Raw genomic sequence first — 24,421 nt, forward strand, 5'->3', positions numbered from 1 at the left:
CCCAGCCCCAGCCCTCTGCAAGGCTTTTCCAACCCCTCCAGGGCTGGAGTGGGTGCTCACCCCGCTACAGTCCTCCTTGTGAATCTGATACTCTAGAATCTGTCCTCTTAATACATTACTATGGACCTAATCCTTGGACTTTGTTCTGTTAGTGAGACAGAAGCATGCATATTATGCTATTAATGCCAATTCTACTGGATTTCTCAAAATCCTTTCTTTCTTGAAAATAAGTATAAGAGAAACTGGAAGCAATAGTAATAATACAACAATGGAAACAAATAAAACAATTTATTTTATATCAACAGAATATAAAGGAAAATATATAATTTTGCTTCATATAACAAGGAATTTATTCATAAACTGTACTCATAAGAACTTAATACACAAACTAATCAGTAAGAATGTACAGTATCAAAAGCCATGCTTGAAAGACAGACATGAAACCTTTTTGCCTCAATGCTGCACTGTCAAAGAAGAACATTAAAAACTTGCCAAAAAGTCAGGAAAAAATCTTTTAAATGCTTCCTGAATATTAAATGGAGAATTGTCTGACACTATTATCAGAGTTGCAATATCTTATTCTTTACTCAGAAATAATTACAATGTTGTTCTAGCCAAATGTAAAAAATGTCTTGCATATTATGTTACAAGTCAGTTCAGAATTTTTTAAACTTTTCCTGCTACCCAAACCAAACACAGGCCTTTTAATAAGGAGGGTTTGTTCCTATTTGATTCTCAGCTATTATTTTGTAAAATGTATTTTATAGTATCTCTGTAAAATCATTTGAACTATTTTACATGACAGAAATATGGTATCAAAGCATGGCGAAGTGCTGTTTTAACTGTTTGATGAGCTGTTGTGTATCAACATGACCTGGAAATGCTTCCTTTGACTTCTGAGCAGCTATAAAACTCCTCTGGAGATCTCCAACCTGCAAGACACATACACAAACACTCTAGTCACAAACAGTGCACTATTTATTACATGTACTCTGAGCAGCACACTTTCTGATGCCATGACACTTCCTCCACAAGTGTCCAAGTAAACTGGTCCCAAGACTGAACAAATAAGTTTGATATATGCCTAAAACCTCTAGTACAAGTGAGGGCTTTGGATAGAAAAGCACAAGGTGCTGCAGGAGACCTCTATGTAACCTGTGAACCATAAAAATAAATAATAATAATTGGAGATATACCAATCTCCTAGAACTGGAAGGGACCTTGAAAGGTCATTGAGTCCAGCCCCCTGCCTTCACTAGCAGGGCCAAGTACTGATTTTTGCCCCAGATCCCTAAGTGGCCCCCTCAAGGATTGTACATTCACAACCCTGGGTTTAGCAGGCCAATGCTCAAACCACTGAGCTATCCGCCCCCCTCACAGCACTGTGATGACCTCATCAGAAAGACCTTTAGAGGGAGGATCTGAGACTAGGTAGGCTGGGGTCCTGGCTAGAAAGGCTGTCACTACTTATATACCAGGGTATTACATTGAGTGTAGGGGTTACATTAGCAGGCTGCATACACAGCTGGTCTGCCCTAACTCCTGTAAAGTTCCCCTGTGCACAGCCTATGTAAATAGGCCACATGTAGAGACCAGGATACAGTCCTTCATCAGTAAATATGGCAAATCATTTTTACACTTTAAATCTTGTGCTTTACAATGGAGAGGGTATGTTTAAGAATTAGTGGGTTATTCTCACCTTGATGCATGCACATAGCTCTTTAGTGTTAGTGGGCTACCCACATAGCATAGACTTGCATCTAAATCTTCTTCAAGGTGAAGGCAGAGGCAAAGAGCAATTTGTACTTGCTAAGCATTTCAAGACCTGTAGATGCTACTCTTTATTACCAATGAAATTGTAATAGATAATGGGCATGAGTTTAAGAAAATTTTCTCAAGTTAGCTCGTCTTATCTACAGCACTTGATTCAAAACTAGTTTCCTACACATACTCTAACAAATGTCACCCTTATTTTCAATATAGATCAGATAGCTCTTCTGCATTTTTCTTTCAAACTAAGTGAACAAAAGAGAAATTACCAATTCAATAACTGAAGTGTCTCTTATGATAGAAGTTAATAAAAAGCAAAAAGTCAAAGGCATTAAAGTTGAAAAATATTATATTCCAGTATCAGGTAAAATTATGGCATAAACAATTTTAACATTCTTTTCACTGTTAAATAGCATCCTATTATGATTTCTTAATAAAGGAAATGATCCAATAACTATACAGACCACAAATGAAGTGAAAATTCTATAGTTTAGTAAATGTATGCAAATCCAAGGAACTACTACATAGCTAAAGGTCTTCAAAGTAGACACTTTTATTCTCAAAAGAAATTTGATTGGTGGTGTTTGAATTCCAATCCCTGTGCATTACAGTGTAGACATACATGTTTAATCTAAAGGGTAGACACTTGTATTTTTTCATTCACATATCTGAAAACTTGTTACATGCAAACAAAAACTTGTTGAGCTTTCAGATGACAGAAGAAGAAAACAGTACGTTACCTGGTCGGAGAGTGCTGCAAAATTGAAATGGGGCTCATACATATGAGGTGCTAAAGATGAAGCAGTCTGCAGCAATGCTCTTGCCTACATAGATTAAAAACAAGACTATACTGAAACATGTGTATGGTGGTGGGGAGAGAGAATGAGGAGAAAATGTGTTATCTGTTCTTTGAGGACATCATCTTGGATTGTCCCATAAGTCTTAAAATACACATGAGCAATATTAACTACTGTAGAAAGGCATAATTACAATTTAATAGCACTGAAATTAATGGGAATCTTGCCTGTGTTAACAAGGCAGAGTGGGAGCTTTAAATAGGCAATTTAGTACTAAATACCAAATAGAACATATTCTTCAAAAAAAAGGGGAAACTTTGAGAAACTGATCTAAATTTCTACTGGAGTTGGAGCTACTGTCTATTAAAACACTGCCTAATGCTCTGGAGTATTAAGTGTCCTTGAAAACCTAAAATCTGATCTCTTGAAAATGATATTTTTCAGGTTTAAGATGTCCCAGTGTGTATTGTTTTTATTGGGAGTTTTATGGTTTTCTTTTCACTTACTTTGCTATTAGCTCCCCTAAAATTCCAGAATCCTGAGCTGGATGAAATACAAATGAACACGTATCTGATATTATGCTATTCCCCCTGCATTTTTCCTGAAGCATTGTTCCAGTGAGCTGGCCAGGGAATGAAATTGACAAGAGTTCTGCTCTCTGCAGTGCTTGGCAAGCAGAATTCTCATCACTCGCTGTCCCCTGCAGGCTCACAAGAACAGATCGGACAGGAAGAGCTGAAAGATGGTGAGAGGTGCATGTAAGCATCCATACTCTCAAATGATCCAGCATTCTGATTTGCTTAGCCTAAATAGCTGACGTTTTTCACACTTTTTGAGAGCTGCTGATTTCAAAAACAAACAAAACAACAAACCCCTACTTGCATGAAAAGTTTGGGTGTGTGGATTTTTAAAACAAACTGTTTGGAATTTTTGAGGTTGTCAGGTTTGAAAGTATCCCACTAAATATTGAACAGGCTGCTCAATAGCCATCAGAAGTTATCCTTTTAAGTGATAGGTTACTATAGTAGTAAACTAGTGAAAAATAACGTGTGTGTACACATACATTATATATAAACTGAATTAATATACGGAAGATGAAATGAATGCAATACAAAAGTAAGTTCTTGTGAATATTTTCCATTTTTTAATAGGAACTTTGTGGACATTTCAAATAAAATGTACTCTAACAATCATCTCCATAAAATAGGTTTTCTGCTATTTTGGGAAAAAAAGGCTATTAACATTAAGGTTTAACTCCCAAGTTGGGCTTTTGAGTATGCATTACAATACAGTCAAATTGTGGAATAACTTGTTTCTCAAATACTGTCAATTTATTCTACTATCCTAGATAAATTTATTATATTTGAGTCTTTTATTTTTATACTTGAAATAATGTATTTTTCATAAAAGGTCCTGAATAGTTTTGAGCAATTTATCTTTGCTATTCATTTAAATTTTGTCCGCACACATACTGTACTTTTTCTTTTCAATCGTTGGATTAATTTTCTTTAGGTAGAGTTCAGGGGATTAAAGAGTTAAGTATTTAACAGCTGCAAACTTCCATAGGTTATGTATGTTAGCAAGTCTTCACTGTTATTCTTACACAAAGTATTAACTAAATTAATGGAAAATGTTTGGCCTGGATGTACAGTACTGCATGTTATACATAGGTATTAAATTGAAAAATGCCAACTTGAAAATTAAAGTTACAAGCAACTGAAAACAGGGGATTAGGCTGGAAATGCTTATCCAGCCTTAATTATAAGCAGTACCCACCTCTCTCAGTATAATTGGACTAAGGCTCCATCTGGGATATAAATTTATGTAGGTTGACTGAATGGGAAACGAAGTAAAACTGAACTTCATCTGTCACAGCAAAGATCAGCATGAGAGTATGTTAAATGTTACCATGGTGATTGCTAGGATACTTGTATAAAGTTAGCTCTATAAATGACTTGCTCCTTCGGAACAGATTTACATAAAAGTACTGTATATTATTCTGGTGTGTGTATGTAATATATAAATCAACCAAATGAAAAGATTCAGTTCTTACTGACGGCCTATTTTGATTGACGTTCCAACCAATGTAGGTTTGACTTTCATGTGATTTACATGAAAAAGTAGTAAAATGTGTTTATTCTAACAGAGACAAGGTGGGTGAGGTAGTATTTTTTTTTAATTGGACCAAATTCTGTTGGTGAGAGAGACAAGCTTTTAAGTTACACAGAGCTCTTCTTCAGGTCTGAGAGAGGTAATCAGTGTCACAGCTAAATACAAGGTAGAACAGATTAAACATAAGGCGTTAATACATTGCAAGATAATTCAAGATGAAGAGGGCATTTAATGCCTCTGCAGTCATAGGACAAAGGAGGGTAAGTGTTACAAATTATTGTAATATAGAGATTATTCCAACATGCACATCATCTATATTTAGCTACACTTCGGGGTACCATAGCATGTTGCACATATATCTAAGTTGGGCAACTATTTGCCCCAAGCTCTCACTGACTTAGGGTGCATTGCAAAGAAAGCCTTACAGGAAGGCATTCTGTTTCTGTACAAAACGTGCTCCAATATGGTGTACTGCCTTTTTTCCTTATTATGAACACTCATGTACAACGTGAAAAAAATGCTGCTATCCAGTTATGTTCAGGGTTCCCCTTATGCCCAGGGTAGTGGCATATTCTTGTCTATTGTAATTTTTCTATATCATTTCCCAATGCCTTAGCATGGAACATTATTATTTATTTAAGCCAATGGTCACATTCTAATATGAATGCTTAACTCGGAAAAATCTCAAGGTAGCCTTTGATTACAATGCATAAATAAATACTACTGGCTGTCCATAATTTTAATGAAGCAATCTCTTCATCACCTCTTTGTAGAAGAAATCCCTTGGCACCTGATAATGGACTCTCTCACCTACCTCAGTCAAGCAGTATATTTCAACAGGGTGTTCAGCATATTGAGGCAATGACTACGGGATAAATTGTTTGCTCTAATTCAGGCCATAGCATTTTTATCCTCTTTTACTTCTGGGCTACCATTTTACCTTCGGAAAACCCTAGTTTGCCATAACTGTCAACAGCAGATGCTGTGAAGGCATTGCAAACATTGCTTGTCTTCAACCAGCCACTCAAGGATTTATGAGGATATGAGTCTAGTGGTGCATGCTATGAAAATCCAGAGGCTATCTCAAAACATGCATCTGACTTAAACTTTGCTGACAAGCAAGCCATCTGTCTGGCTTCTCGCTTAACTGAAATTTCCTTGAAATCAATATGCTAACCACAGAAGGTTCAAAGCAAGCATCTCACATAACTTTAGAGTTTTAGCACCAACCTGCTCAATGTGACCCCTTCGTATCTCCAGCACAGCCAAGTTGTTATAAGCTTCTGCATGGTCATTATTATTGGCTAGGGTCAGCTTGAAACACTGGTAAGCCAAGTTCAGGTCACCTATTCCCTAAAAATATCAACAGAGTTTTTCACTCATCAAAAAGTTTGACAGTAAATTTCAGGTTGCTTAGTTGTGCTTTTTGTTTTAAAGGAATGTTTTTTCATCTGGATGTACTATTGTAAAATAAAAATTTGTTACTTTAAATAAAGACACACTGACAGAAACTCTACACACAATTCCAGTTTTTCTCAATTGCCTTTTGCCCCCCTCTCCTCATATAGGAGCTTCTTACTCTAGTACAAATATCAGTATCTCTGGTCTGGAACAGGAGGCTATTTGCTAATGTTTCAATTATATGATTTAAACTGATACAATGCAAGGTCACCTTGAAACTGCCAAACACTAAGAAATATATGCATCATGGCTTTTAAACTTCTGAGGGTGTAAAAATGTCTGCATTAAGGGTCTTATCCTAATTCCAGTAAAGTCAATGGAAGCATTCCCATTGACCTAGGACAGAACACTGTTGAAAGCTAAATGGTGTATAGAAGTCTACTTCCAGGCGAGTAGTTAAAGAGAAATACAAACTAGATTATGCATTAATGTGATATTCTCCTCCACATGAGAGAATTTTACAATGAACTCTATTAACATGATAGAAAATTAAATTAGATAACTTGAATATCTTTATTGGACAATTACCATTTGTATTTCTGTTTTAAAAAGCAAGCTGTAACAGAGATGCACCTACCTTCTCAGCCACAACACCTGCTACTTTAGGGTCTAATTCTATTCTGATACTCTAATTCAATTGCCATAAAAATTGTTATCCAATAGCATGTAGCAACCCAACATTTCCTGTCTAAGGGGAAGCAGCTGTAGGAGAAACTACTTTGAATCTGGTATCTTAGTCTAATAGGTTTGCAACAGAACGAGTTCCACCAAGGTTCTGTTGGAGAGTCTTTCAGCAAGATGTGACAACATGCCAAACTGGAAGAATGAAAGGTATTCCTCTCTTGGGGTTTCTTCTTGTTTTGAACTGTTAGTAAACCCTCAACCCAACTAAATATGTGCTGTTCTTTATTCTGTACTATCAGACTTCCATACTGTAAATTTTTTCACAACAGGCCTTTGGGTCTATCATACCAATTCCTTTTGCTTCAGCACTATTGGTTTTTTTTTTTCATTCGGTAAACTCATATTTATTCAGAAAAACTTTAATTTTTTCATACCACAGCCACATGCCCCAAGTTGTACCAAACATCTGCTGCCTCCTCCTCATTTTCAGCCAAAGAAAGTGCACGTTCAAGGGAGGTCAGTGTCATATCATACTGCTGGGCATAGAAGCAACAGAGGCCCAGATTGTTAAATAGCTGGCAGTTATAAACACCCATCTGCAGGAGACGTCTAGTTCAAGAGAAAGATAATTTAACAGGTTTAGATGTATTGCAAGTCTGAATTTCTTTCTAAATGGGAAATCTTCCCTCCATCCCAACAGGATAACAATAATAAGATCTGAAAGAAGTAAAATAAATTGAGTTCAAAGCAAATGTAAATTTTAAAAAGTAAAAACCGCAGTTAATCGTGGGCAATGACCATCCTGTTTGGCAAAAATGTGTTGAAAGGCTAAGCCACAGACAATGGACACAGACAATTTCTATGTGTAGAATCAGTGCTATGCAAAATGCTGTGTGTGTAAATCAAAACTCTCATAATTTAGCTTTTCAGATGTGCCACTACATTTGATTTTAGTGCAACTCAGAGTTGGATATATCCCTCATCACCCAACCTTAAAGTTGTAACTTGTTGCTATCACTTTTTATAATCACTCTTTATACTTGTTATTTTGGCCCAACCCTGGGCTTTCAGCAAAAGTCAAATCAGATCTTATCTAACCTTTAATCAGATTTACATAGTAGGCATATTACATGCTGCACATTAACTTTTAACAAAAATTTAAAAAAGTGTGTTTTATAAAAGAGTTCTGATTTAATAAGATTTAGAGGGAAAAGTACACTTAAGACCAGATCTTAGAATGAATTTAGCTGCTTTGCACAGGAGCAGAGGCAAATTCTGGACCTAAAGTCAGCATAGCCAATGACAGGAGGATCACCATAATTAAGGGAGATCTTCAGGTGGCATAGAACTAGCATAGATGCTGTAGTCCATAGAGCTAGCTTAGCCTTTTATTTTACTCAGAAGTAACACAAGGAATCTACAGGCCTGTATCCTGTAAGACACCAGTTTAAGCAAGTTAGCAGAAGTATGGTAGGCCTGTGATATAGCATAGATAAAATGGCCCAACAGTTACCCTAGATTTTAGGAAACTGGGAACAGCTTGCTCAATAGAGGGAGTTGGTACATAACAGTACCAGGCAACTACAGGAACACTGAACTGGTACTGGGCTTGGATATTTTAGGACAGAATCATTGGCAGATGTCTAACTACAAACTTGCTTGAGCAATTGGTGACTATGTGATAATTGGTTAAATGATCTGAAGAAGTGGGTATTCACCCACGAAAGCTCATGCTGCAAAACATCTGTTAGTCTATAAGGTGCCACAGGATTCTTTGCTGCTTCTGACGTTAATATGTTAACCTATAGGATAACTGCACCCCAATATTATGAGGGTGACAAAGTTAGATTTGGACATGGAAGGCTAAGCATCAGAATTAATATTTGTGATAGTGCCCAGGCCCTATAATAGGACAGGCCACTTTGTAGTGGGGGCTAGCTTTCCATCATTGATGGTTTAGCTCTTCATTATCTACCACCAATCTTTGGGCACTAAAGATCTGGGACCATCGGACTTATTTGGCATGCTGGAGGCAAGGCTGGTCCTTTGTCTCTCACCGCTAGGTCCCCAAGGAAGGGTATAAGTATATAAGCATATGCAGGGAATGACACCAAAGATATCCCTAATACTGTATTACTCTAACTGTTTATGTGGTTTGGGGCTTTTCTGTCCTTACTAATTGGCTGTTATTAAAACAAGTCTTTGCTTTGCCCTCAGTCTGAGTGTCTTTGCCATATATCCCAAGGTTCCCTACAAGACATTCAACTTATCAGTTTTAATGCTTTTTTGGGGGGGTGGGGGGAGGGGAGGTGCTTCTGGGGGATGCGGGGTCTAGGGCAGCCTGGGGAATTAGCAGGGCGCCTGGTGCCAGCAGCAGCGAGTGACCCGGCCCCAGCCCGAGCCCGCCCCACATCCCTGCTCTGCCCCATTTCCCCCTTCCTCCAAGCTCCCGCCCCGCCTCCTTCTGGCTTCCTCCCCCGAGCGATGCCGGGAGTCGGTGGGGTGGAGCAGGGCAGGTTGAGATTGAGTCACTCAGTGCTGCTGGTGCCAGGCCACCCTGGATCTCATGTCCCCCTGAAGCGCGCCCCCTACCCCCAAAGCGCAGTAAGCCCAAATATTGATGGAGCCAGGCCCACATTCCTACATATTGGTGGAGCATGGGCCCATATAACTCGCTGCCTATGCTTAATCCTTCACGGTGGTGTGTGCCTCCTGCAAAATGAAGTTGAAAATCAGGTCCTTTTAAGCTCCCTCTTCATTCATTTATCAGGTACTCAACCATTTTGATGCACTTTTATTTTAACAATCATCCTGCATATTAAGTGCTTAAGTGTAATTACCATATTATAGGTATAGAAGATATTAGACAAGGCATGTTGGTGATATAGTAGGCAATATTTCTCCATTTGCTTAGACACTTTTGAATCCTACACCCTTGCATTTTCTTTGGCACTATCAATGTTACAAAATATTTCTCTTCAATATTAATCTTACTTGCACACACCTGTAAAACCGCAAAGCTATTTCAGGTTGGTCTGAATAAAAGTGGTTACTGCCAATGCATGCAATGGCTTCCACATGAGTGTTATCTTGTTTTAAGACTTCTCTGTAGTATTCTGCAGCTAAGGAGATGTTATTCATTTCCTGCACATCAAAAATAGAAAAACAAATGAACAAATATTTTGCAAACTGTAGTAATCTTGCTTTTTATCATTCTATTAAACACTTATAAAGTGCCATAAACTTACACAGTGCTTTACAGGGCCTGGGGAAGGAGCTGGCAACGTAAGGGTATGCCTACACTGCAGCTGGGAGCGTGCTTTCCAGTGAAGGCAGACTGACATGCGTTGGCTTTGCTTGAGCTAGTATGCTAAATTAAATGAGCACCAAGTATAAGCCTCTAAAATCTGGAATAATGGAATAATTTAGTACATTTGTTTCCAGTAGAATGTGCCAATTAAAATGATCGTTTTTTATCTAAAAATACACCTGGATGTATGGTATTTGGATGGAGAAGTAGGATAGACTTTTGCTTTTTGTAACAACTAGACCTATGTCCCAGGTACTTTGAGGGTTACTGTCACCAGAGAAACCGCCTTCTGTGGAAGATGCGTGAATGTACAAAAGGTAGAGGTCATTAAAAAAGTGTTTTTATTTGTTTAGAGAGCAGTTTGTTCCTCTACCCTATTGCTCATAAACCATCCTAGAGTGTATCATACTACCACCCTGAGCAATTTGACTGAAAACAGTCAATTTAAAACCTGTTCTATCACACAATAAAACTGTAGCAAATTAACTTATGCAAATTTACATTTCTCAAACAAGGAAACATACTAAATTTTAATAATAGTATGATCATTTAAAAACCTGGAGCAAATGGAAAGTGGCAGACCTTCTCTTTTTCTAATGCCTAAGGAGAAAGTGACAATGAAGGTGTTTGGTACACATGTCCCTCCAGGCATGTGCAAAGAGAGCTGAATGGTTGTATGCGAAGGTACAAATCTTTAATTAAGTTATAAATCTGTAGTTATGTGACACACCAAGGCCCATCAGTACAGAAACAAACATCTTTTTATAACAATGGTGCAGAGAAATATCTAATACAGACTGCAGTACAAAAATTCATAAAAAGGCTGCATAATGTTAAGGATAGTCTACAGAATAATATGCCACATTATTATTCTCAAACTGTTTAAAGATTCAGATAGGAAGACCAGAAAAAGGATTGCAGATTTTTCTTTATAAAAAGCCGAAAAACATTTACCTTGAAAATGGATATTAGGCAAAAATGGATGACTTCTTGTTTATACTTTGAAATAGATTTATTGCCATTTCAGTGTACAAGGCAAACTACAATAATATAAAACTCAATACTTCTCTGTTTAATGGCAGCATTTTCTTTAATGCAAAATAAAAGCAACTACCTCTGATTATCAGCCTACAACGAAACCACTGTTCTATTTTAAAAGTACCGTATATACTCATTCATTAGCCTGTTCGTTTATAAGCCGACCCCCCAAGATGGTTAGGTAAAAATAGCAAAAACTGTATGACCCTTTCATAAGCCGACTCTATATTTCAGGGATTGGCAAACTTTGGCTCCTGGCCTGTTAGGGTAAGCCACTAGTGGGCCTGGATGTTTTGTTTACCTGGAGCGCTCACAGGCACGGATCCCCATTGGCTGGGAACGGCGAACCACGGCCACAGGGAGCCGAGGGGGTCCATGCCTGCAGACGCTCCAAGTAAACAAAACGACAATGTATTAGATACTCAATTCAATGATTCCATAGAGTTTAATATCAAATTTTGGTGTAGACCCGTTTATAAGCCAACCCCCGCTCTTTGATGCATCACTTTTTTATCAAAAATATTTGGCTTATGAATGAGTGTATACGGTAGTTACATTTAAAACAAATACCACCTAAGCTATGACACATTTCAACTTTACTAATTCACAATGACTTAATAGTACTAAGGAAGACAGTGCTGCTCTGTAGACTATCCTGCTGTTAAAAAACTACTAACAGGCCGTTTGAGAAACCAGCACTTTTCTTCTCTTTTAGGTCAATGAAAAATGTATGAGCTAATCATAGAACTACATAGACAATCTGGAAATGCAACACTTGATTTAATGTGGATTTGTTTGTGTTTGAACAAGGAAAAGCACGGTCTGTCTGGTATAATTAACCAGCTGAACAAATAAGGCTGTCTTTATTTTGATAGATTTTCTGTAACATTACCTGTTTTACATTAGTAATGCTGAAAAATAAAGTGAATTTTTGATGACCTTAAAAGCATATTGAACTTCTGGTCCTTTTTCCTGCATAAAAAGATAATCTCGTTTGCATTAGGGGTAGTGTAGTACATGCATACCTCATAGATTCTGGCAATCCCACAAAGAAGGGTCACTTCTCCAGGAAATCTAGCTAATCCTTGCTTGAAAAGATGTAAAGCTGTCAAAGGCTGATCCAACCGAAAATACACCTGAGCAAAGAAAAAGTGCATATAAATGTCAAATATTGATATTAATGCTCAGACAGCTGTTTGACGAAAGAAGTGCTACCAGCGAGCGATATAATCTTCTTTTGATGCAGAAGCCATTATCTCAAATAGTCATAGGAGCATCAATGGGAAAATCCTTGCAGTGATGCTAAAAATGTGACAGTCTTAATTATTTAAGTGCTAAAAACATGCCTGGAACTGTACAAGAACCACAGCAAGACATTTCCTGTCTCTATATTTATATTTATTACTTATAACATAGGTCCCTGGACCTATAATTCACAAAACAAAAAAAAAGTTAATGTGCACTGGGAGATTAAGATGATGTAACCTTAAATATTTTAAACATATTAATCTAAAAAATTATAGTGGTCACATTTTTGAGCCTCACAAAAGAAGTGAGTCTCAAGAGGAATTTGAATGAAGATTGTATTTTAGAATTCATGGAAAGTCTTCTACTCTGGCCAAATGACAAAGTGGACAGTGATATTTGCAAGCTTCCTCATATTGCTCTGCCAAAATGTCTCCAGTCATATTTAGACAAGATGATCCCTTATAGGCAAAAAGATAGTTCATGGCCTGTCGATCTTTAGTTTCTGTGCTGGTAATACCAGTATGGTGCTAATAGTGATGTGGAGACCTGCCCTGTAAGAACTACATTATAATTGGAAAGAGACCATCAACTGATGTCACAAAGACCATTTAAGCAGCACTCAGATGGTATAACTTTCTGAGACTACTGGAATGAAGCACATCTGAATCAATTACAGAGAAGAAAAAAAGTCATATTTTACGTGAATCACTCATGCCATTCAATTCCCCAAGCTGATTACTCATATTTCAGTAGAAAAGTGTTTCAGCTATATATACTTGAGAGTAAAGCAAGACACATTTAAAGTGCTCCTGCTAGTGGAATAACATAGTAAATAACGTTTGATTGTAATATACGAACAATGGAAAAATAGCTGCCCTTGGTGTTATTGAATATAATAAGTGACCCAAAGGAGTAAAGCATCAACATTATAAATTAAAGAAACCACCACAGTTAGCAGCACAATACAGCTCTTCTGCTTTTGGGATCCATGCAGGGAATTCTGAATGCAAATTATAAAGTTATTGTGGTCAAATCTTTAATTATTTATGAACAGATATATGCTTTACACACACAAAGCAGCATTCTTTGAAAAGTGACAATGGGGTAATTTTAATGATCTAATTGACAGCAAGTATTTCTCAAGTAAGGGACTGCAGTTTCATACTGATCATGGTAAAATTAGAATTAGAACAGTAGGATCAGTGGAAAAAATTTGCCTGATATTTACTAGCATCTCCTATATTAAGAAAAAATAATTCCTTCCTATGGAGAAGGAATAAAGAAGATTGAGGCTAGCTGCTGCTTTTTTTCCCTTTTTTTTTTCTTCAGTTTGCTAGACCCTGACTGCACAAGTGACAGTATCAATTAAGCAGACATTTTAAGCAATGGGACATCAACAATCTATTCCTAGCACATTCCATCTGTGGATGTCACACTTGTGTTGTATCTAAAGCAGCCTTCAGAGCATTCACTATACATTTCAGTTTATAATCTGCAGAGCAGCTTCAGATGGATTTAATATCTGCATTAAGCCTTAAACTTGAAAGAAATGTCTCCATTTTATGTCATGCGCATTTTCCTTTCTTTAATTAACATTTGAATTTATTTTACTATTTCTCATCAACTGCTTTCTACAATCAAATCTCTCTCTAAAGAGCTTCAGCAGAGGATATATAGATAAGAGAATACCCGATAGTGGGTATAGCTTTTTAATTAGCAGGAGTTTGGGATGATCATATTACTCAATGTGGCAAACACATGAATGACTTATGCAAGTCATCCCAAATAAATGCAATAAACGCTTTACACAAACCACACCCTGCATGTACCCCGTAACTTACATACCATTTTAGAACTGTTTCTGAGAGAGTCTTTAAAATAGTTATTATTTTGTATCCATCCACCTGTAAAGCTCAGCTTTCCTTATACTAGAAGTAAAACTGCACAAGCCTAAGGGGCATAAAATTAATTTTTAAAACCTCTAAAAATAGCTTTTCAAATGATAAGAATGCTATGACTTTTAAGTCTGACATATTGTGTCCTTCTGGAGCTAACAGAAAGTGCTGAATGTTGCCCCTTCTGGAGAGCTGGGAACCTCCTAGTTCTCTGGTGTAAAAGTCCCATTTCCAGCTCTGCAGTCGTGAAATAGTTTGACTCCTTGGAGTTATTGACTTGTACAAAACAATTCCCTATTTCTTATTCCCCTTCCCCTGTCTTCTGGCCTTAAACCAATGTTTCTCAAAGCGTGGAGGAGGAAGGTCTCAGGATTAGCCAGACTGATGTGCAGAAAACTGTTAGTTTTTCACAAATCTCAACTTTCAAGTTTTTTTTTAAATTAAATCTCTACTTGTTATGGTGATTAAAATGTGACTAGGATGTAGCTGATACTGATGTCTGCCTGATTTTGCAGAGAGCCTGAAACAATACCTCTCTGATATGAACTGCTGCTAACCGAGATGCTAGTTCACTACTCAAAGTACAGAGGAAGCCTCATACTATAAAAAGCTATGCATGTACTCTGAGTAATCACTTATTTTAGGGAAGCCTTTAATAGCTGTATTGAAAAAGCAGGAGGGGAAAATAGGTTTCCTTCTCTTGGGGGTGGTGTGTCAGCTTTCCAAAGTCTGCGGAAATGCTGCCTTACGTAACATCTTTAGTGCAATCAAGTGAATAACTGCAGCACATGTAGACGTATTCGAGTAGCTTCAATCTAGCTAGCTCAAATAACAATGGTAGTGAAGCTGTGGCAGCAGAGGCGAGTCACTAGAATAGGCTTGCAAAGCCCATGCAGTCATGGCTTCATTGTTATTATTATTCAAGCTCCTAGACAAAAGATACCCTGAGGGCTTGTTTATATGGTCAGTTAGTGCAAAGCAAACCAGGGTATAAAGCTGTTGCATGCCAACTGGCCATGTGGACCCTGCTACCACATACTAAAAGTTCTGTAGTGTGCTTTGACACAGTCTTTCTGCCCACAAACTGTGTGGACAAGTCCTTAGACTGCAAGTTTCCTGGAGCAGGCCTGTCTCTTCTTGAATGTCTGGAAAAATGTCTAGAACATCATGTGCACTACCATAAACAACAATTTTGGTGTTTGAATGGTGATGATGGTCAGGACCGGTGCTTCCATTAGGCGACCCTAGGCGATCGCCTAGGGCGCCAGAATTCGGGGGGCGGCATTTTGCACGCTACCCACGGGGCGCGTGGGAGCTTCAGGTTCCGCTCCCGTCGCGCCGCTGAAGAAGGACCCTCCGCTGACGTGCAGCGGAAAACAGCGGCAGGCAATTGAGCTACAGCCGACGTTTCGGCAACGACTGCTGCTGTCGCCTGCGGTATTTCGGCGGAGGGTCCTTCGGCGGCGCGACGGGAGCAGAACCGGAAGCTCCTGCACGCCCCCTGGGGAGCGCGCAAAATGCCGCCTCCTCCCGAATTCTGCCTAGGGCGCCAGAAACCCTGGTGCCGTTCCTGATGACGTTTCTTCAAGTGTTTTGCATATCTTTATGATACAATGTTGTCAATTTCAAGGTCTTTCTGACGGCTACCAATAAATTCCCCTTATTTTGATGTCAGTTGAAAAACCAGTTTTTAGATCTATCTAGTCACCCTTATTGGTTTATTTCATTGTTCTCCTAAAAAATCAGATAGCTACACGTTAAATACAGCAACTCTAATCATTCCTCATCTGTATAATTCTGATTGGGGTTTGCTGGCGGAGAGAACATAAACAGAAGATGGTGTCTTCGAGACTTGCACACACCACAAAGCAATCCAGTACTTAAACTATGCTCTTGCTTTTGTAAAGAGTTCTGCTAATCACAAATTATCAAATCCATGTAGAGGTCATAGTCTGAAGTACATGAATGCTTGAGCCTGAGGCAACAACAATCTAGTGAGTCTTCTGTTTTCAGTACTGACTTTTGTATTTCCCACTCCATTCATCACCATTTTGATATTAAAGATCTGGAATAAGACAAGTTGTGGGGAAAAACGTATAGCCAAAAAAGCTCATCAATAATCCTTTAAAATAAAACAAATTTAAAATTTTATACAATGGAAGTCTGAAAAATAACTTGTTCTATTTGTGTCAGTTCTGCTGTTTAAGTTAATTGCATTCTGAAAAGATTGGTTTATTTTAATACATTTTTTAATGGATTTGAAAAGCTACACAATCTGAAAAATGTATCATGTTGGATAGTCCCAGCTCGGCTGCCCCCTGGATTTTCATGTATAGATGAGAATTTCAAGTTATTCTAAAGCAGGCAGATTTAATTTGATTTGAGAATATCTACTTACTTTTGCTAAATACAGTATTGTATCTACCATGTCCTGCTGCTTGAGAGCTGATTTAAATTGTTTTTCTGCTTCACGGTACAATCCTAACCTAAGAGATAATAGATACATACAGAAAGTTCTTTATTCAACAATAATATAACTTGTTCAAACAAAGCACTATCCACTAAAAACAAATTAAAAAGAACTCATTAAAGTGCCAAAAGTAATGTGGGGATGGGTGGGGGTGTAAAAAATCGTTCACGCGTACGCACCTGCTAAAAGAAAATCCAAGTTCAAAAGTTAGGAAATGCCAGAATTGCCTTTGTAACCTTAATTCAGCCCCCTTGTGCATTTGCACTGACACACTTTTGATCACATACTATTTTTTCCACAAGACTCCTGCCTCATTCAGTATGCAGGATGGATCTAGTCTGGGAGTAAATCAGGGTCATGTATTGAAAGGAACCTGTCTTTAGGACCCCAGCTTCATTTATTCCAGAAGTTGGAATGTGTGTAGTGAATGAGCTGGGGACAGCAGGAAGAAAAAGAATGGTCTCATCATTAAGGCAGTCAAATGCTGCCTGGGGAAATGGGATCTATCCCTCTCTCTGCCACAGAATCCCTATATAATACTAGGCAAGTCACTTAAACCAAACTTTTCAGAGGTAGTCACTATGTATTCCTGACTTTCTGGGTGCCTGCCTGCAGTCTCACTGGAGAAATGGTGAGCACTCACAACTGCAACAGAAGTCAACAGGTGATGAGTCTAAACATATAAAGTACTGTATAATGAAATCTCAGGTCCTAGGTGTCTCAAACTGGGCACCCAAAATTTATAGATCCTTTTGACTTTAATCTGTGTTTCAGTTCCCATCTGTAAAATGGGGATAATATCCTTCATCTCACAGTGTGCAGTGAAAATAAATCCATTAATGTTTGTGATGCACTCAGTCTGACTCAACACTTGGCAGTCAAACTTCTGACAAACTGGTGGTTAGAAATTTGAAATATAATTTTGGAACTTCTTCAGAAAAGTTCTGCAGCCAACAGATGTGATTAGGTCAGGCCACTTCTGTGGAAGGAGAACATGTTTAAAATTTGGCAAAATTATAAGCGACTGGAAACAGCGTCTTGTACTAGGAAGTTTTGAGCAACCTTAATAGCTGTTATCAACCCTGCATATAATTGTGACAAACACAAGGAGGAAGCTCCAGTGCTCATAATATTGGAGCCTCGAGATTATCTCAGATTGTGGGACAGGGTCTGCTCATTTTTTCATTAATACTCCCAAACTGTAGTCTTCCTTATTAATGAAATATATACTATACTAGTTAGCCTCCTTATTTGAAAGATGAAACCATTTTATTTAAATTACGAGTCAAGCTCAAACCCTGCTTCACCAGAAAATGCCAATTTGTCTACGTTTTCCAGAAATGGACTGGATCCACTGAATTTCTGGTGATATGTAGGCAGGGTTCTGGATGGAACCCTGCCTACAATGCAGGCTTCAGGCCAGCTCTCTTGGTGGGCTGCTGGGAACAACATGGCTTCCAGGTTTGATGGTTCCATAGGAGCTGAACTATATGGGCTGTGTCGGGGCCAGGCACCCAGGGGTTCACAGATTCCCTGCCATGGAACCATGAGTCTGGATGTGCCTCAGCTAGAGCAGGGCCTGCTTCCATCTCTGCAGCAGGAACCCTGAGAGTCCAAGCTCCAATGCTCCGGGCTCAGCCATGTCTCTCAGGGCTTCTAGGCTCCCAGCTTCACATGAGTCCATGGGGTGCTCCCAAGATCAATTTTGTTTCAAAATATTCTAAATGAAATGCTTTTGATTATTTCAAAATTATTTTATTTTTTTTATTTTCCTTCTAGGACATTTCAATTCTTTGTTTCAAAATGGAACAATTTTTGGAATTTCCTGTAAAACAAATTCCAACTTTGTCCAGCTCTAATTTTATTATATTGCCATCTCTTAACTACTTTATTATACGAACACCTCTATACAATTTGACTTTGAAGCTTAGGAAATACTGTACAATTATAAGAAACTAAAGTTAATGTTCCTCAGATCACAATCAACCACTGAAGAATAGAAAAATGGCTTACCTATAGTAGCATTTCCCAATTTGGGCTTTCCACCACCAGTCCTTGTACTGTGCATGCTCTGTGGCAAGTGCTGCCAAATCTAAAGCCTTTAAAAAATACACAGACACACACCCACACCTTAAAACTGGCATTTCCAGGTTTCAACAAAGAATACTGAAGAAAAATACAAGCTCTAAAGAACAGCAAAATTTAAAAATATTGAATAAGATGCTTTGGTACATACAGACATTGTTTTTTACATATAGACTACGGAAGGATTATTACTTTATTTCTATGAAGATTGAATCATAAAATGTTTGAAAGGATTACAGCAGGATGTAATCATACATGCTTTTTAACAGTTATACATAATGCAAAAGAGGAACCTGGGAACACATTTAATGAGATTGCAGAGATTGAGGGAAATTTACTAAAAGCGACTTGAACTTAAAAAAAAAGAAAAAGAAAAAGGTGCTGAGGTAGTTCTGCTTGAGATAGTCTACAAATTATCTTGGTTTTGGTGATATCAGGCCTTTTCCACCTGGATCACTTGAGTACAGTGCACTTTCAAATGTGTGCAACGGGAAACACTGCTTTCCTTGGTTTTCTGTTTCCTATAACACAGGAAATGAGTATGGGGAAAAAAATAGGAAGGCTTTTTTCCCTCCTAATCCTCCACAATCAGGGATGTTTGAAAGGTAGGTATGCTATTCAACACATTTTGCTTGAACAGGGACCATTAGAATGGTCATATTTCCACCGATTAAAAATCAGAAAGATGCTCTAGTTTATCTTTTTTTCTTTAATTTCTGATTTCAGGTCATGGCATATTGTGCTGAAAGAATCATAGTCTATACTATATTGAAAGCCTATAAAACATACAAGCTGCAGAATTGTTTGAAATTCCATTTTCCATCATAACATAAGATGTCAGAGTAAAAGCTACACTTCCATTATAGCAGTTTCACCAGAAATAGTCTAAAAAGCTTTTAAACAAAATATTATGAAAATAGACATACATGGCCACGAAGCTCAGAATTGACTTGATTTCTTCATAACTACTTCATAGAACCACAGAAATCAGAAATGGAAGACTCCTATTAGAGTAGCTAAACCAGGGGCCAGTAGAGAACTGTTTCTTGGGTATGTGTTTTGTTTTGTATGTGTGTGGTTTTTGTTTTGTTGTATTTTTACAGTAAACTAATAAAGTTCTTGTGTATACAATACAGAAAAAACTGATAGCTGTATATCTGAAATGCCAATATTAGGTTGACCAAGTGGCAAGTGTTTCTGGGTTTTTATTCCCAGTTGCTTGCTCCTGCAGCTAGCACAATTAGGACAGCTTTAAAGACAGCAGGCCAGATCTTCAGCTGGTGTAAAATTGTCATAGCTGCATTGACTTGAACAAAGCTACAACGCTTCACATAAGTTGAGGACCTGTCCCAGCATATTCAATTCTTAGAAAGAGAGAGACTTTCTTTGTGTAATCCTCCAGAAAAACTAAGGAAACATATTGATCAAATCCTACCCATCAAATCCTGAAATCTTTAGTCTCAGTGGTGCTATGCATAGATCTAGTTGTTCAGAGTTCATTTCAGGATTGGGACTTAATTTCATACCAATGTGAATGATATTGACCACAAATAAAATTGTTTGCCTTCCATTAGGATCTTGGCTTCTTTGTAGTTTCATGGGGAGGGGCAGAAAACTATAATTTTGCTTCATTAGCAAACAGTAGTATGAAAAATGAGATCACCTTAGTTATACCAATGTAAAAAAACTTGAAGTTCACTACCTGAAGCCACTGTAACTGGGGGGGGGGGAGAGGGGGACAGATTTAAATATCTGGAAGACACTTAAGACTGAAACCTCCCTTAATTTTTGTTTGTTTATTGGGTTACATAAGATGTCAAATTACATGCCTGCTCACAATGTATTTGAAATAGGTATTACAATGAGAAAAGGCTAAAATGCAATCAACGCATGTGAAGAGAAATGTCCTGAGTGTATTTTGGTGACAAGCATAGCAACTACAGTGTATGTTAACATTCTTTGCCTTAATACATTTTTAAAAATGCAGTTATAAAAATAGAACATAGTGTGCTTTCCTTCACCCACCCAGTGTGCTTTGCTGGGGGTTGGCAAATACCAAGGCAATACTATGGGCGGGGATTATTAACCAGTATACAGTATATTTGCTGCTGTTCCTTAAGACAAATTGTAATGAGAGCATCACTAAACTTTCAAGCATGTCAGACTCTGGTGGTCCACTCTTTAGTTGAAATGAGCTAAGCAGCAGATGAACAATTTCTGAGCAAGGCTTTTAAATTGTCCCATTTTCACTGACATTTAGCCCACACTGTTTAGTCCACAAAATGAGAATCAAGAATAGTTCAGTGTCTAAAGAGAGTCAGTTATTGATGAATGATCCCAAAAGGAAACAAGAGTGAACAGCAATAATGGAGGAATAATTTCCTCCGAGAATAGGTATTTATTTTTCATTAAGTGAAATAAAGGGATACTGGATACATTTTTTTAAAAAGTATTAAATACTCTATTAAAGAAATATTGTGCTTTCCTCCACTTCTATCTCAAAAACTGGTAGTCAGTGGATTTTTGCTGTATTTGCTATTAATATAGATAAAATACTTTATATTGTGTATGTTTAATCAAATCTGCATACAACTGTACAATGGTATTCTTTAATAGAAATTGACAAGGAACTCAGCAGTACTTAAAGGAGTGGTTGAGGACTAAATGGAGGTGGGAAACAAAGACTTAAGGCTTGTTTATTAAAATTATATTGCAGAAGACAACAGTGCAAGTCCCTCACAATGGGCAAAATGAGAGCAAAGATCCCCTTTCTCTACTAATATTTTTCCATCTTATTTGTAAATATTTGATATCTTTTTTGGATGCGATTACAAGTTTGGCTGGTAAAGGTAATAGTGTTGATATCTTATACTTAAACTTCTGTAAGGGATCTTACTTGGTACATGACATTTTGATTAAAAAATTATAAAAATACATAATTAACATGACAAAGTAAATGGATTAAAAGATGTCTAACTGATTACAACTACATTGAGATTTAACAGGATATCATCTTTGAAAATGTGTTTTTAGTGAGGGCCAGCAAGGATCAGTTCTTGGCCCTATACTATTTAACATGTTTATTAATGACCTGGAAGAAAACATAAAATCATCATGGATAAAGTGCAGATGACAGAAACATTAGGGGAGTGGAAAATGATACATTGATACAGAGTAATCTGGATTGCAGGTAAATGAGGCACAAGCAAACAATATGCTTTTTCATAGGGCTAAATGTATACATGTAGGAACAAAGAATGGAAGGCACTGTGATGGGGGTGTTCATACCACACAGCACTGATAGGGTTAAGGGCCTCAGAAAGAGCCAATTAACCATATAGGCTGCACCTTGGGGAGAGCCAGGCTAATTGATGATGAAAGGCTAATTGATGATGAAACCCAGCTGTGCAGGGGCAGGCTGAGCTTTTATAAAACCAGGAAGTTTGCAGCAAAAAGGGGCTGTAGGGAGGGAGTCCACACTCATTCTCTGGACACAGAGAGCTGGGCTGGAGGAGATCCAGAAAGGAGCAAAAGCCCTGGTATCCTAGCCCTTCAGAAAGGGTTCACCCAGAGGAGTTGCAGGAAGAAAGTCTGTAGAATGCAGAGTAGGAAGAAGCTCAGGGAAAGAGCAGCGAAGGCAGAAATTGTGTAGAGCTTGGCTGCTGATTATAGGGTCTCTGGGCTAAAACCCAGAGAAGTGGGCGGGCCTGGGTTCCCCTACCAACCACTGGGAAAGTGGCATGGACTTAGAACTGGCAGGGAGGACTGCCTGTGACAGCATCTGGACAGACTGTTCAGAAGGACTTTGATACCTTGGAAAGAGAAAACGATATAGTGACCTAGATGGAGGCTGAGTCAAGAAGAGAGAGTACCCTGAGTCCTGGAGAGCAAGAGGGGGCCCTAGGGCAAGTGAGCAACAGAAGAAGGTGCTAGACTGGATGAGAGCTGATCCCCAGAGCCAACCAGATAGGGGTGCCCCAACAATAAGTAAAACTCTGCTTACACAAGAGGGGACCCTATCCTGGGAAGCAATGACTCCAAAAAATAAAAAATATTGGGGGATCATGGTGGATAATCAGCTGAATATGAGTTCCCAGTGCAACAATGTGTCCAAAAGGGCTAATATGTCTTTTAATGCATAAACAGGGGAATATCAAGTAGAGACGCTATTTTAACTCTGTAGTTGGCAAAGATGTAACGGTTGCTGGAATACTACGTCCAGTTCTCATGTCCACAATTCAAGGATGTTGATAAACTGGAGGGGGTTCAGAGAAAAGCTACAAGATTGATTACAGAATTAGAAAAAAAGCCATAGCAACAGACACACAGAGCTCAATCATTCAGTTTAACAAACAGAAGGTTAATGGGTGACTTGATTATAGTCTGTAGGTACCTACATGGAGAACATGTATTTGATAATGGGCTAGTAGAGTAACATGATCCAATGGCTGGATCTTGAAGCTAGACAGATTCATATTGGAAATATGGTGTAAATTTTATAACAGTGTAATTAACCATTGGAACAATTTAGTAAGGGTTGTGGTGGACTCTCCATTACTGGCAATTTTAAAATCAAGATTGGATTTTTTTTCTAAAATATAAGCTCTAGGAATTATTTTGAGGCAGTTCTAGGTCCTGTGTTTTATACAGGAGATGGACTAGATGATCCCAATGTTCCCTTCTGGCCTTTGACTTAATCTATGAAATCACATTAGGAAGCATATAGTGATATATTTTCACTTTCATTTATATTAATTTCATGTTAGCCCTTTGTCACTAGTGGACTAGAGTTCCTCTTGGTAAACAATATGTATTTCCATCATTGTTGGCATCAGAAAAATCCCACTTCCTTGATGTCAAAGTAAATTAGTAGCAATTAACATGTTACACGTTCTGTTTCTTTCTGACACTCACTGATTGGTTGTATTTTGGATGCTAGTATACTGAAATTCAATCATATCAAGAAAGGCCCGTGCAATCAAACTGGCAGAGAGCATATGAGTGACATAATTTAGTGCCAGATTAAACAATTCATAGCATTTCATCTGAAAACAATTCTGATCTACATCAACACAAACCATTTGTTTTCTGGTAATTATTGCTTCACTAGTTGAAAACAGTCAAAATGGCATAATGGAAGAAGCAACTTGGGAATTTAATTAATCTTCACTCCCCTGAAAACACCCCTTGCTCAATGCATCTTTAGGTCTTGCAGAAAAGCCTATAAATGCTTAATGAACCATGTAAAATTGATCTGAACTTTTTTTTTTTTTTCAGCTCCAAGAACAACCTACCAGATACCACGGTGATGAATGTGCCAGAAATACTTTGTATGTTATAATAAATTTTATATCTTACTCATCCAACAAAACACACTTCACCTGTGTGGGCTGGTAAGAAAAAACTTGCAAGACTAGCTTACATAACTTTTAAAGAGTTAAACAACAGGTAAACAAATTTAACGGTGACTGTTCAATATAGTATAAAACTGTGGTTATGTCTACACTTGGAGCTAAAGGTGTGATTCCAGCACACACAGACTTACCCATGGTAGCTCTGCCAGTAATTTACCTGATTTTAAGTTCAATCCATTATTACTAATTACAGTATT

General features: G+C 37.9%; 1 protein-coding gene across 8 annotated transcripts in view; it reads right to left on the bottom strand.

The window, feature by feature from the left end:
* Positions 1-273: 273 nt before the first annotated feature.
* The window catches only part of TTC8 (tetratricopeptide repeat domain 8), a 92,166-nt gene continuing 68,018 nt past the window's right edge, over positions 274-24,421 (bottom strand). For all 8 annotated transcript variants that reach the window (XM_045015117.1, XM_045015116.1, XM_045015119.1 and 5 more), the window contains 8 exons: positions 18,739-18,824; positions 16,654-16,741; positions 12,138-12,248; positions 9,769-9,908; positions 7,199-7,373; positions 5,910-6,032; positions 2,511-2,594; positions 274-932 (listed from right to left, as the gene is read on the bottom strand). In XM_045015117.1, the coding sequence (XP_044871052.1) occupies positions 816-932; positions 2,511-2,594; positions 5,910-6,032; positions 7,199-7,373; positions 9,769-9,908; positions 12,138-12,248; positions 16,654-16,741; positions 18,739-18,824 (924 nt within the window). In that variant the 3' untranslated portion in view covers positions 274-815. The remainder of the gene's footprint in view (positions 933-2,510; positions 2,595-5,909; positions 6,033-7,198; positions 7,374-9,768; positions 9,909-12,137; positions 12,249-16,653; positions 16,742-18,738; positions 18,825-24,421) is intronic.

This window comes from Mauremys mutica, chromosome 4 (assembly GCF_020497125.1).
Source record: "Mauremys mutica isolate MM-2020 ecotype Southern chromosome 4, ASM2049712v1, whole genome shotgun sequence".
Lineage (NCBI taxonomy): Eukaryota > Metazoa > Chordata > Testudines > Geoemydidae > Mauremys > Mauremys mutica.